Raw genomic sequence first — 12,881 nt, forward strand, 5'->3', positions numbered from 1 at the left:
CCCTGGCGCTGTGAGGCAGCAGTGCTAACCACTGAGTCACCGTGCAGCCCCATTGCTGTTCCACTGCTGGAAGTGCAACAAATACCTTGCTCGTATTGGTAAATGGAGTTTTCATCACACAACCAGCAAAGATACAACACAGTTGAGAGCAAATGCAAATTTTCAACCATGTTGGCTAGAGTGAGTGTCATGGATGTTCGATATGAAAGGAATGAATTTACACCTTGGGAGTTTCTACAGTACTCAACTCCTCAGAACAAAACAAAAGGAGGTGATATTCATTACACTTTTCTTCAGCTTTACAGGATCAAATTATTTCTATTCAATCTCATTGGAACATAGAAGATGACTTTCCATCAAACACAATTTCTTGTCAGGCAATAACATTTAAGTGGACCATTCTCTTCCATTATTCATGTCCCATTATTCACCAAGGTCATATTTTGCACATTAGAAGTAAGCTAACATTTCAGGACCAAATATATTTTCTGCTGAAAACAGACATGGGTATTGCAACAAAGGATTAACATCCAACTGTACCTTCCAATCAGAAAACGTATGTACTTTGTACAGCCTGCTATTCTAGATGACAGTAACTTTCAGACCAGCACTAAACTCCTGCTTAGTGGCTTCACATCTCAGCAGGAGGCCCACGTTTGTGTGACACCAACATCATTTAAAGTCAACCTGTGCTCTTTAAAGTGCTGGGGAAGAGTGCGGCTCACAAGATGCCTGCATTTGATATATCAGAGGATAGAGCATGCTCCAGGCTTTTTTCAAGTGGCACTAAGAGCCTGTATATAAGTGAAAGAGAGAAAGGCCCGTCCATCCAAAGAGACTACAAGATTCCCTTGACAAACTACGCATAGGCAACGAAACTAGACAGCCATCATGGTCTATACAGCCCCAAGGGCCTGGGTACAGTGTAGGAAGAAGGTCAGTGACCTTATATTAGTGGGCAAGGTCAGAAAATTCATCATCAGGTGTCATATTGTTACAACTAATGCACTTGTTTCACACATTGATCAATTCAACATATCCCTTTGCACTCATTGAACAAGAATCACAACCAATCATGATTCATACCTCACATTCATAACATCATCTGATCCTCACACATTTAGTGATGTTGAAAACCTCACACCCAATACTCATAACTCGCATGTATTGCCAGCTGTTTACCAATTAAGAGCATGTCATGCAAACACATTGCACTGCATTCACTCACATCCTTCCTTCCTTCCTGCAGGATAAGGTGGTGGTAAGATCGCGGGAATTAACTAGCAGGAGACAGCTGTGGCTTTATATGCTAACCCAGATGGAGGTGATAGTGCTTATCATTAGTACAATGTCTAGGTCTGAGGCCTTGGTCAACATGGGCAAAAATCATCGAAGGTGACTGTGTGTTGGCATCTAACCTTCATTTTCAAATCCTGTTCCCTCCTCATCGCTGAATTTCTGATTTACAAACTCTGGTTCAAGAAAGCAGTTGTTTCTCTCTACTCCACCTCCCTTTTCAATAAACTGACTTATGTGACTTTATGCTTTTAGATACTGAAGAACTGTAAAATGGCTAGGTAGAGATGGAGGAGCTACAGGAAGATACGGTCACTTTCTCTGATACCAAAGGATTTTGGACACAAAACACTTGGAAAATTGACACATATGTCACTGGCAAAAGTCTGACAATTACCTTGTGTAGAGTGTAGTGTTGTATGTTGCCTTAAAGAAAGTGCACCTTTAAGCACTCCATGTGTTGACAATGTGATGACAATGTGACGAATTTGCCTGGCAATCAGCCAGCTATGTATCTGCAAGTGGCGCTCACGGAAATTATTATTCTATAGTTGTTGTAATATCTGCTTCATAACTTTTCATGTGTTTTATTGCTTCAAATAAACTAACTCATGGAGCTAATTAATTATTAATGAATGCCTCATTAATAGGCCATCATCTTTAACACTGCATGGTGAACGGCAGGATAAGTCCTATTGTGCTTGAGCAGTCAGCAAGCAGTTAATCTACAGGTGGAATGTCTTAAATCAAGTTGGTGTATGAGAAAACTCTTGGTGTTTTTGTTCACTACAGCATCGGAGAGTGTTCAAAACACAGCATGCTGCTAAGTAGACAATCCCCACTGAGAGACCAGTTTAACTCAATTGAGAATGACAAATGGTCAGGGCGTGTGCCAGATCAATAGCAAGCAATGTCAAATCAAAGATACAAATCACACAACACCAGGTTATAATCCAACAGGTTTAATTGGAAGCACTAGCTTTTGGAACAGTGCTCCTTCATCAGGTGGTTGATGAAGGAGTGGCGCTGCAAAAGTTAGTGCTGCCAATTAAACCTGTTGGACTATAACCTGGTGTTGTGTGATTTGTAACTTTGTACACCCCAGTCCAACACCGGCATCTCCAAATCGTCAAATCAAAGATGTGTTGTTAGAATGTCCACAAAATTCTCCAGTTTAGACTGGGACACAACAGATCTCCGAAGAGAATGTGAAATGTTCACATTAGATGCAAACATTACAAGGCCAGCATTTGTTATCCATCTCTAACTTGAGAAAGTAGCTATGAACTGCCAACTTCAAAAACATACATTAGCCCATACAGAGTAGCTACACTAACCAAGTTATTAAGAAGGGAATGAAAGGAATTTCATCCAGTGTCACTGAAGAAACAACAATATAGTTCCAAGGGAACTTTGAAGGAGAACTTGCAATTTCTGGTGTTTCTATATTTCTGCCACCATTACCATTCTAGGTGATAGATATTGTAGGTTTCGAAGGTGCTGCCAAAGGAGGCTTGCTGTGCTTCTGCGGTACCTCTTGTAGATTGTATACACTGTTGCCACTGTGCACTGGTGGTGGAGAGAGTGAATGTTTCAAGTGGTGGAGAATGTGCTGATCAAGCTGGCTGCTTTATCCTGGATGAGCTTCAGAGTTGTTGAAGCTCCACCCAGACAAACCAGGAAATCCCATCATTAGTTTGATTTGTCCCTTGTAAATGATAGACAGGTACTAAGGAGTTGGGAAGTGAGATATTCATAACATAATTCCCAGCCTTTGGTCTGCTTTTGTAGACACAGTACTTATAATGGGTGGTCAACTTGGAATTCTGGTCAATGATACCTGCCAGGATGTGGATGGAGGGGATTCAGCATTTACGTAAAGCCAAGGGCTCACGATAGTAAGTAAACATTTTGACTAACAATGCAACATCCAGTGGATATTAATCAGCAAGTATTCTGAAAGTAAGTGATGATACTGGAGATAGCAGTGATGGGGTGGGGATGGGGGGAGGGGGGGGTTCCTTTTTGCTGTACACAAGTTTAGTCTTTTAGGTCAAACAATAGCTTTAGCTGGAATGTTGAGGTCAAAAATGGCACCATGGCATTAAACCAGTATTATACATTGACTAGCATCACAATGTATGACTCTTGTCCATGTTTACCAATGACTTTACCAGAATGGATATAATGTATCCATTGTTTGTGACTTGCTTCTCAATCAAGTTGTTAAATTTAAATTTAGTACCGATGTTTTAATTAAACGTAGATACTATTCATTATGTTTGCTCATTTTTTGATTTTCCACTCTTAGTTTTCCCTGCTGCCTACAATAAAATATGACACCCTCTTCAACAATACAATCAGACTTCTGCTGAAACCTCCAGTGATGCTCAATACTGACAGTGTTATCAATGCCATCAGCTGTCTTCATCAATCACTAGCCAATTTTTGTATAACCTAAAGTCAAAAAAAGGCAGGTCTAACCAAATTTGTTGGCAAAACTGGTTAACTACCAGGAGCAAACGGCCTTTTCTGAAAGAGAGATTGCATTTAGAATTCACTGTTTTCAATTGGTTTGTACTTGCTTGCTTTATTATATGGTTTGGTTCTCTCAAGCATTTGTCTCTATTTAACAAGACAACCATAAAATAGTGTTCATTTTATCCTACAGGGCACTTAAAGAGAAATAGAAGGACAACAGAGTTTGAAACAAAAACAGTAGAAAGAATACGACTAGATGAGAAAGGAATTGAGAGCAGAATAGAAATGGATGGCAAAATAGAAATTTTCAACAGCAAGCAGTCATTGTTACAATATATCAGTGCCAGCTCTTTGTTGATGCCAAATAAAACTAATCTCCCATTCTCTATCAATAGCTACGTATCTTCAAATTTTCACCTAATCTACCCCTAAAAGCTATTTTCCTGCTTCAATCACTCCCTATGGTCACACATCCTATCTGTGAAATGTTTTCTTTCAAACTTGTTTGTTCTAGTGGAAGAATTTAATTGTTTCAAGTTTATCGTAACCATTAGCCATATCCTAGGTGCACAACTAGACAAAGTAATTAGTAAAAAAGTAAGAATCCCTCGCTGCAAAGTTTATTTTTATATAATTACTAAAATGAAGCTAATCTCTGACAGGATCATAAACCAGCATTAAATCAAACTCAAACAAGGTTCCTTCAATTATGACATCTGCATTATCTTTCCTAATCAAAACTAACTTGGATAATTCTGATAATTCAATGGCATAATGATCTAAGTACCTGTATTGTCTTACCTGTTGTAAATATCATCATCTTCACCACCCCAGCCCCAGTACTCATTAGGGAAGCCATTAATTTTTAAAAATTGCTCCTTGCTCAGTCCTGACACCCCACCAAAGTAGCCACTGTACGGCAACCTAAGCAGAAAAAGAAAACAAATTAGAGAAAAAACATTGACAGAACAATGACCATCAATTGTGCAACACAATTTCATTTTTCCACTGAACAGATTAATATTTAAACTTTGAAACTTTATCTGCCCAAATTTCAGAAGCTTAACGTTTGACCTTTTGGGCCGATTACAGCATTAATTTACTGTTGATTTGCTTTGCTGCAGGACAACATACAATCAAAAAAATTGAGAGCAAGCTGCCATTTGTATGACAGTTATAGAGTGCTGTGAATTACCTAACAGGGTAAAACCATTCAGAACCCTTTCTGCACTGTTTCTTTGCCTGAACATACTGGTTGATTTGCATTGCAGCAGTAACATGTAGTCTGAACACTTCTATTTTTCGAGTAAGATCTGGGCCATTCTATTTTCAATGAGTGGCAACACAAATACAAATAGGATGTCAGACTTCTGCAAAATCATTTGCCATATGGATTCCTGAAGTTGTATTATGAGGCAAGATTGAACAGTTTAGGTCTATGCTCGCTGAAGCTCAGAAAAATGAAACATATTAGATTCTGATGGGCTTAACGCATTGATGCTGGGAAGATGTCTCCCTTGAGGGAGAGTCTAGGACTAAATGGTGCAGTTTAAAACTTAAGAACTTCCCATTACGATGGAGATGAGGAGGAATTTATTTTCTCAAGAGGATTGGTTAGTCTTTGAAGTTCTCTTGCTCAAGGAGCAATGGAGGTTGGGTCACTGTTCGAGGCTGAGTTTGACAGATGTTTGGTTGACAAGGAAGTCAAAGGTTATGGGTGAAGGTGAGAAGGTGAAGTTAAGGCCACAATCAATGGGGAAACTGTGCAGCAGGCTCAATAGGCCTACGTATATCTTGTAGGAATTTATTCTTGGACTAGAAACGAATTGCAAATACTTCCAAGAAGAGCACAGAGAGAAACAACATACGTGCAAATGATTGACAGTCAGAAATCAGTTTAAAAATTTAATTAAGGAGATAGATCATTCCTAGAAACTTTGTTTTGTTTGATCAGTAACTATTTCTCCATGCTTGAGATTTATAAGAAGTTACACGCTGACAGTCATTGCCTTGTTTTAACAAGTGGAGAGATAAGGAATTCTCAGATCACAGTTTTGATGCTTATCAAGAAGTGAGCTCCATTACATCCATTACAGAGACGACCACAAAGCTCTGAAGGTTTTTTTTTGTTAAGCTCGTAAGCTGCAATTCATCTTCAGGTTTAGCTCGCTGTCAAGAGAGTTGAAGAAAATGTGAATGAGATGAAAATAGTATTCTACAATCATAGTTACAGATGATTCAGCAAAGAAAGCCTGTGGGTCTTACTGGGCAGATCACCAAGTGTGTCATTTCAAGTTGCATGATTGCAGAAAAGGATTTTTACAGGGTTTTTGACAGCTCTTTTGCCACAAAGTCAATCTTAAAAAGTGCTGAAATGCTCTTTGGCAAATCTGCATTGCATTCTGCTCGCACTTTAATTCACACTGGCATCTCTCCAAGGCAAAAAGCAGGTAATCTGTCTGTTGTTATTTCTTGCATAGGTAGCTAATGCAGCTCAAGCGTGAGTGTTTTGCAGTTGGTACTATGCCTATGGGGAACAAACATCTTCCTAGAAATGTGAGTAGTGACAGTCTTCCTGCAAAGCTGATTTTGCATATTTTAATGACCTGGAGATTATGTTGTCTGCACTGGTATCACTTCCACCAACTTGTCATCTTGTATGAACTTGCTTAACTTCCTTCATCACATCAAACAACATAAAAGTTATGCTCCTGCACAGACGCTACAATAATTTTGCACTTGAGTATTCTGTGAAACCATTTTTGACAACTCCCTGCACATACAAACCAGCAACTCCCAGTCAATGTAAATCATTTACCTGCAGCTTCTTTTGCAAGGCTGTACTTTTTAATGGTATTTGAGCTGATACGATAATAGATGCCAATAGTTAAGGAATAGTTTTGGATCAGTATTTTCTACTTCAGTATGCCTGCTGCATGTTAATAGTTCACAACAAGAATTTGTTCATCTCATAACGTATAATTTTCCTTCTACAAAATTAATGGTTGAGAGAGTGGTAATTGCTGGCCACAGCATCTCATGTCAGCACAAAGCACACATGGATAAGTATAATACACGGTCTGTGTCAAACAAAGCTCCCTGCATTTGGCCCCAGCACATCAGTTTGCTGATTCCCTTACTTAGATTGAGTCAGCCTATAGGCCTTTTACATTTATATTTATTGCCTATTTGTTCTGAACAATGGAAGGTGGCACAGTGGTGAGCACTGCTGCCTCACAGCACCAGAGACCTGGGTTCAATTCCAGCCTCAGGCAACTGACTATGTGGAGTTTGCACATTCTCCCCGTGTCTGCGTGGGTTTACTCCGGGTGCTCCGGTTTCCTCCCACAGTCCAAAAAATGTGCAGGTTAGGTGAATTGGCCACGCTAAACTGCCTGTAGTGTTGGGTGAAGGGGTAAATGTAGGGCAATGAGTCTGGGTGGGTTGCTTTTCAGAGGGTCAGTGTGGACTTGTTGGGCCGAAGGGCCTGTTTCCACACTGTAAGTAATCTAAAAAGTAATCTCAAATGGGTTACAGCTATTCTAAACCCCAAAAGGCTGAAATTAACAGTGGAAATGGAAGGCAGAGTGGGACTCTGGTCTCATTAGGTTTTGGCTCTAACCCCACTCTTAGATGTAAGGGTAGCTAACTTAAATAGTAGAAAGGGTGCAGGACATAGATAGGATGCACAGAACACTCACAGAAGACTGAAGGCCTGAAAAATAAGGCAAGGAGTGTAGGTGCTCAGAAAATGCCTGGCAGTGGGCAGGGCACAGGTTGTGTAGTGGTGGGGTTGGAATGAAAGTTGTAGGTCTGGGTTAATAAATAGTTGCTGTCAAGGCAGCAATGTGGTGCAGCAGGAAGATATAAAAGTTCTCTTTCTTTAAAAAGGAAATGGAAGCAATTGAGGGAATGAATTATGTGGGCGAAAAGGATAGCAGTCAGACTGATGAACAAAGCAATAAACCTCACAGAATTAGAACTATAAGTGACTTACTGAAGACATATACCAAAAGGAACAGACTGGAGTTAGGGGCCAGAGATCTGCCGAGAATATGGCATGTACATTGAGAAGGGATGCTGATGACTGATATTTTTGTGAATCCCAAGACTGTGTGGTAGTTCAGGAAGAACGTTCTTAGCCTCAACTAGAGCTGTAAAGGTAAGCTGCCTACTATCTCTAACTTATCCCTTTGTTCATTATCCTTATAGTGCCGTAAGATTCAGGGGTGAAAGTAAGATTTGACAATAGGAAATACTGACTGTAGATTTTAGCCGTATGGATTCAGATGTCTATGTTTTGCTTAAAAATAAAGATGCTGATGAACATTCATGTGGGGACAAAGGTAAGACATAACAGAAGAGGGAGAAGCAAATGTTTGCTCCTTTTGTGACCTGAGAAAGCAGTTTGCAGAATTCTCCCCAACATTTCTATTGTAACTGCACTGTAAAAGATCCTGAGGTCAGAAATGGTGCTATATAAATGTACACACCTTTTTCTGTACTTTCACAGCTGAGAACAGATTTCAAATTTTTTTCAAAGATGACATTTGTGAGAGTTCAATAATTTATGTAAGTTTATAATGAAAATATTAATTTAAGGATAAGGCCTTAAAATGCAGTGAATTGTGTCTGTGCATTTTGTCTAATTATCCATCAGCCATCAGCCACTTGATTTTGATGGGAGATTTAGTAATAAATAACTAAATTGAGGGAGCACATTTTAATTAAGTTAGTCATTTTGCCTTGCTTTAAAAAACTGCAAAAGCACGATTAAAAATAAATGCAGATAGTCATCACACAAATTTGAATATGGTAAAGTCTAAAGCTTGAAACAAAACAGAGCTCTAATCATGCAAAGGCAAAACTTGGCACAGTTAGAGCTTCTGAGTGCATGACTGAATAAATATAACAGGCAGATGGGAAAAGCCTACACAAAAGATTGCTGAGAGTTCACCTACTGACTGCATGGCTTGCATTCTCAACAGGGAAGATGTCAAAAGAGAAAACAGAGAAGGAAACTGTAGGGAAAATCTAACAGCCAGAATGTGTTAAGTGCATACATATAAACCATGTACAACTTTATACAACAGTGCGTAAAAGGCCAGAAAATACAACAGCGGCAACAAGAAGATTGAATCCTAAATTAAAGCACGTGACGAGACAGACTTAGCACAGAAATGTTCAGAATTCAATGGCAGAAAGTTAAACTGAATAGGTAGATTATGTTGCTGTCTATGATATGACCCTTTATGCATTTCATTATGCTGCAGTGCTCTTTATGTTGTTTGGATAATGGGTCAACAACCATGACGATTGTAAACGGCTTTCAAAATCTAATTTTCAAATTTTAATGATAAAAATCAGAGGCTGAACATTGTTGACATACTCTTCTGTAAAATATGTAGCACTTCCCCACTGACTGCACTTGATCCTGTCAGAAGTTAATTGTCATTGTGATTTTCCAAATTTTAAGGCAAAAGGATTTTCAGGCAATCAAGTGTAGATGTGAAAATGGATGAATATAGCAACGATACTAGGTTTATTATTTTGGAACATTAATAACGATATACTTAAAATTGAAGTATAACAATACTTAGCGGCATACAAAAGGTACGGCTTGAAGCTGTTGTGAATTCATATCCACAAGATAACTTGGCCAAAGGGTTTCTAATTAGGCAGAAACAAAGGAAATGGGCAAGCTGCTTATCATAGAAACATACAAGCAGCAGCTATTTAGTTCACTGCTGCCTGTTTAAAAGTACAGTTACGATGAGTCATATAACCACACTTTTAGGATAGAATATCCTTCATTGTCATGGGCATCCAATCACGGATGTACAGGAGTACAGTGAAAAGTTTACAACGTACTCCCATCTGGTGCCATTTTAGGTACAAAGTACCTAGGTGCAGATCTTAAATACAAAATACAGAAATGAAGGGAAAAAGAGAGGAATGAAAATTGCATTAATTACAGTTGTGCATAGCGGAAGATGGAAAAATGACAATAAAGTTAAAAAGACATGCATTACAGGCTTTCAGTAGATCAGCGCAAGGGGCTCCCACGTGTGGTCTGCCTCAGTTTACAAGTCGCTGGCAACTGGCACCAGTCCCCAGTCCAACAACTGTCTTGCTCCACTCAGGTCACCAACCCAGTGACCATCTCCACTCGGGCCTCCAACCCACTGACAATCTCCACTCGGGCCTCCAGCCCACTGACCATCTCTGCTCGGGCCTCCAGCGCACTGACCATTTCTACTCAGGCCACCAACCCACGGACCATCTCCACTCGGGCCTCTAGCCCACGGACCATCTCCACTCGGGCCTCTAGCCCACTGACCATCTCCACTCGGGCCTCTAGCCCACTGACCATCTCCACTCGGGCCTCTAGCCCACGGACCATCTCTGCTCGGGCCTCCAGCGCACTGACCATTTCTACTCAGGCCACCAGCCCACTGACCATTTCCACTTGGGCCTCCAGCCCACTGACCATTTCTGCTTGTGCCTCCAGCCCATTGACCATCTCCGCTCAGGCCTCCAGCTGACTGACCATCTCCTCAGACCTCCAGCCCACTGACCATCCCCACTCGGGCCTCCAGCCCACTGACCAGCTCTGCTCGGGCCTCCAGCCCACTGACCATCCCACTTTGCTCGGACCTCCACTCCACTGTCTGTCCCTGCTCTGCTTGGGACTCCAGCCGACTGGCCAGCCCTGCTCTGCTCAGACCACCAGCTCATTGCCATCTATGCTCAGGCCTCCAGGCCCCTGGCCATCCTCATTCCGCTCAAGCCTCCAGCCCACTGACCATCCCGCTCTGCTTGGGCCTCCAGGCCCCTGACCAAACTCGTCCCACTCGGGCCTCTAGCCCAATGGCCAGCCTAGCTCTGCTTGGACCTCCAGCCCACAAGCCATCCCCACTCTGTTTGGGCCTCCAGCTCACTGGCCATCCCTGCTCCATTCAGGCCTCCAGCCCACCGGCCATCTGCACACCGCTCATGCCTCCAGGCCCCTGACCATACCCCCTCCGCTCTGGCCATCTTTATTCAGGCATCCAGGCACCCGGCCATCCCCACTCCACTCAGACCTCTAGCCCACTGGTCATCTCCTCTCCGCTTGAGCTCCAACTCACTGGCTATTCCTTTACACTCATGCCTCCAGCCCACTTGCCATCCCCACTCAGCTCAGGCCTCCAGCCCACTGGTCATTTCCTCTCTGCTTCAGTCACCAGCATGCTGGCCATACCCGCTCCACTCAGGCCTCCAGCCCACTGGTTATCTCTCTACTCTGGCCTCCAGCCCACTGGCCGTCCCCACTCCACTCAGGCCTCCAGCCTACTGGCCATCCCCGCTCAGCTCAGGCCTCTGCCCGCGGCTATCCTCATATTGTTCAGTCCTCTAGTCTGCTGGCTTTTTATTTGTTTCATGTGCACCTTAGATATAGATTTGTTCGCTGAGCTGCAAGGTTCATTTCCAAACATTTCGTTACCCTTCTAGGTAACGTCTTCAGTGGGCCTCAGGCGAAGCAATGCTGAAGATTCCTGCTTTCTATTCATATGTTTGAATTTCTCTGGGTTGGTGATGTTATTTCCTATGGTGATGTTATTTCCTGTAGTGAAGTCACTTCCTGTTTCTTTTCTCAGGGGGTGGTAGATGGGGTCTAACTCGATGTGTTTGTTGATGAGAGTTCCAGTTGGAATGCCATGCTTCTAGGAATTCTCATGCATGTCTTTGTTTGGTTTGTCCTAGGATGGATGTGCTGTCCCGGTCAAAGTGGTGTCCTTCCTCCTCCATATGTGAGATACTAATGAGAGAGGGTTATGTATTTTTGTGGCTAGTTGGTGTTCATGTATCCTGGTGGCTAGTTTTCTGCCTGTTTGTCCAATACTGTGTTTCTTACAGTTCTTGCATGGTATTTTGTAAATGATATTAGTTTTGCTTGTTGGCCGTATAGGGTCTTTCATGTTCATTAGCTGCAGTTTTAGTGTGTTGGCAGGTTTGTGGGCTACCACGATGCCAAGATATCTGCGTAGTCTGGCAGTCATTTCTGAGATGTCTTTGATGTAGGGGAGAATGGCTAGGGTTTCTGGATGTGTTTTGTCTGCCTGTTGGGATGTTGCTGAGAAATCAGCGGACTATGTTCATTGGGTACCCATTCTTTTTGAACACCCGGTATAGGTGATTTTCCTCTGCTCTGCATAGTTCCTCTGTGCTGCAGTGTGTGTTGGCTCATTGGAATAATGTTCTGATGCAGCTTCGTTTGTGGATGTTGGGATGATTGCTTCTGTAGTTCAATATTTGGTCAGTGTGTGTTGTTTTCCTGTAGGCGTTGGTTTGAAGCTTCCCATTGGCTGTTCGCTCTGCTGTGACATCTAGGAATGGCAGTTTGTTGTTGTTTTCCTCCTCTTTAGTGAAGTTTATGCCAATAAGGGTATTAGTGATGGTCTTGAAGGTTTGATCGTTGCTTGCTGCTTGCTCTGCTATGAACCCTGATATCAGAGATCCTATGGGTGTTCCATTGGTTTGACTGTAGATTTTGTTGTTGAGGGTGAAGTGGGTGGTAAGGCATAGGTCCACTAGCTTGATGATATCCTCCCTGTTGATGAAGTTAATGGTATTTGGTGTATGTGTCTTTGGGTCTTCTAATAGTGTAGTCAGTGTTTCCTTGGCCAGGTTAATGTTGATTGAAGTAAACAGGGCTATTACATCAAAGGAGGCCATTATTTCATCCTCTTCTATCTTAGTATCTTTGATGGTCTTCAGGGATTCTTGGGTGGAGTCGATGGATTAGCGTGAGTCTTCTACTAAGTGTTTTTGTCTTTGGTCTAGCTCCTTGGCCAATCTGTAAGTTGGTGTTCCAGGTCGCAAGACTATGGGTCTGAGGGGGGCTCCTGGTTTGTGAATTTTGGGTAATCCATAGAAGCATGGTGTGTTGGATCCATCTGGTTTCATTTTTTGGAAGTCAGCCTTATTTATTTCTCCAGATTTCTGAAGTTTTTTGAGTAGGGCTGTGATTCAGTTCTCTAGTTGTGGGATCAGGTCTATCGCCACTTGTTGGTAAGTGTTGGTTTCTGTAAATAGTGTATTTGCTTTTTCAATGTAGTCTC

At 41.9% G+C, this 12,881-nt stretch overlaps 1 protein-coding gene across 3 annotated transcripts in view; it reads right to left on the minus strand.

Moving 5' to 3' along the window:
• The window catches only part of b4galt2 (UDP-Gal:betaGlcNAc beta 1,4- galactosyltransferase, polypeptide 2), a 486,872-nt gene that overhangs the window by 71,271 nt on the left and 402,720 nt on the right, over positions 1–12,881 (minus strand). For all 3 annotated transcript variants that reach the window (XM_072574427.1, XM_072574425.1, XM_072574426.1), the window contains one exon: positions 4,579–4,701. In XM_072574427.1, coding sequence (XP_072430528.1) covers positions 4,579–4,701 — 123 coding nt within the window. The remainder of the gene's footprint in view (positions 1–4,578; positions 4,702–12,881) is intronic.

This window comes from Chiloscyllium punctatum, chromosome 7, assembly GCF_047496795.1.
Source record: "Chiloscyllium punctatum isolate Juve2018m chromosome 7, sChiPun1.3, whole genome shotgun sequence".
Taxonomy (NCBI): Eukaryota; Metazoa; Chordata; class Chondrichthyes; order Orectolobiformes; family Hemiscylliidae; genus Chiloscyllium; species Chiloscyllium punctatum.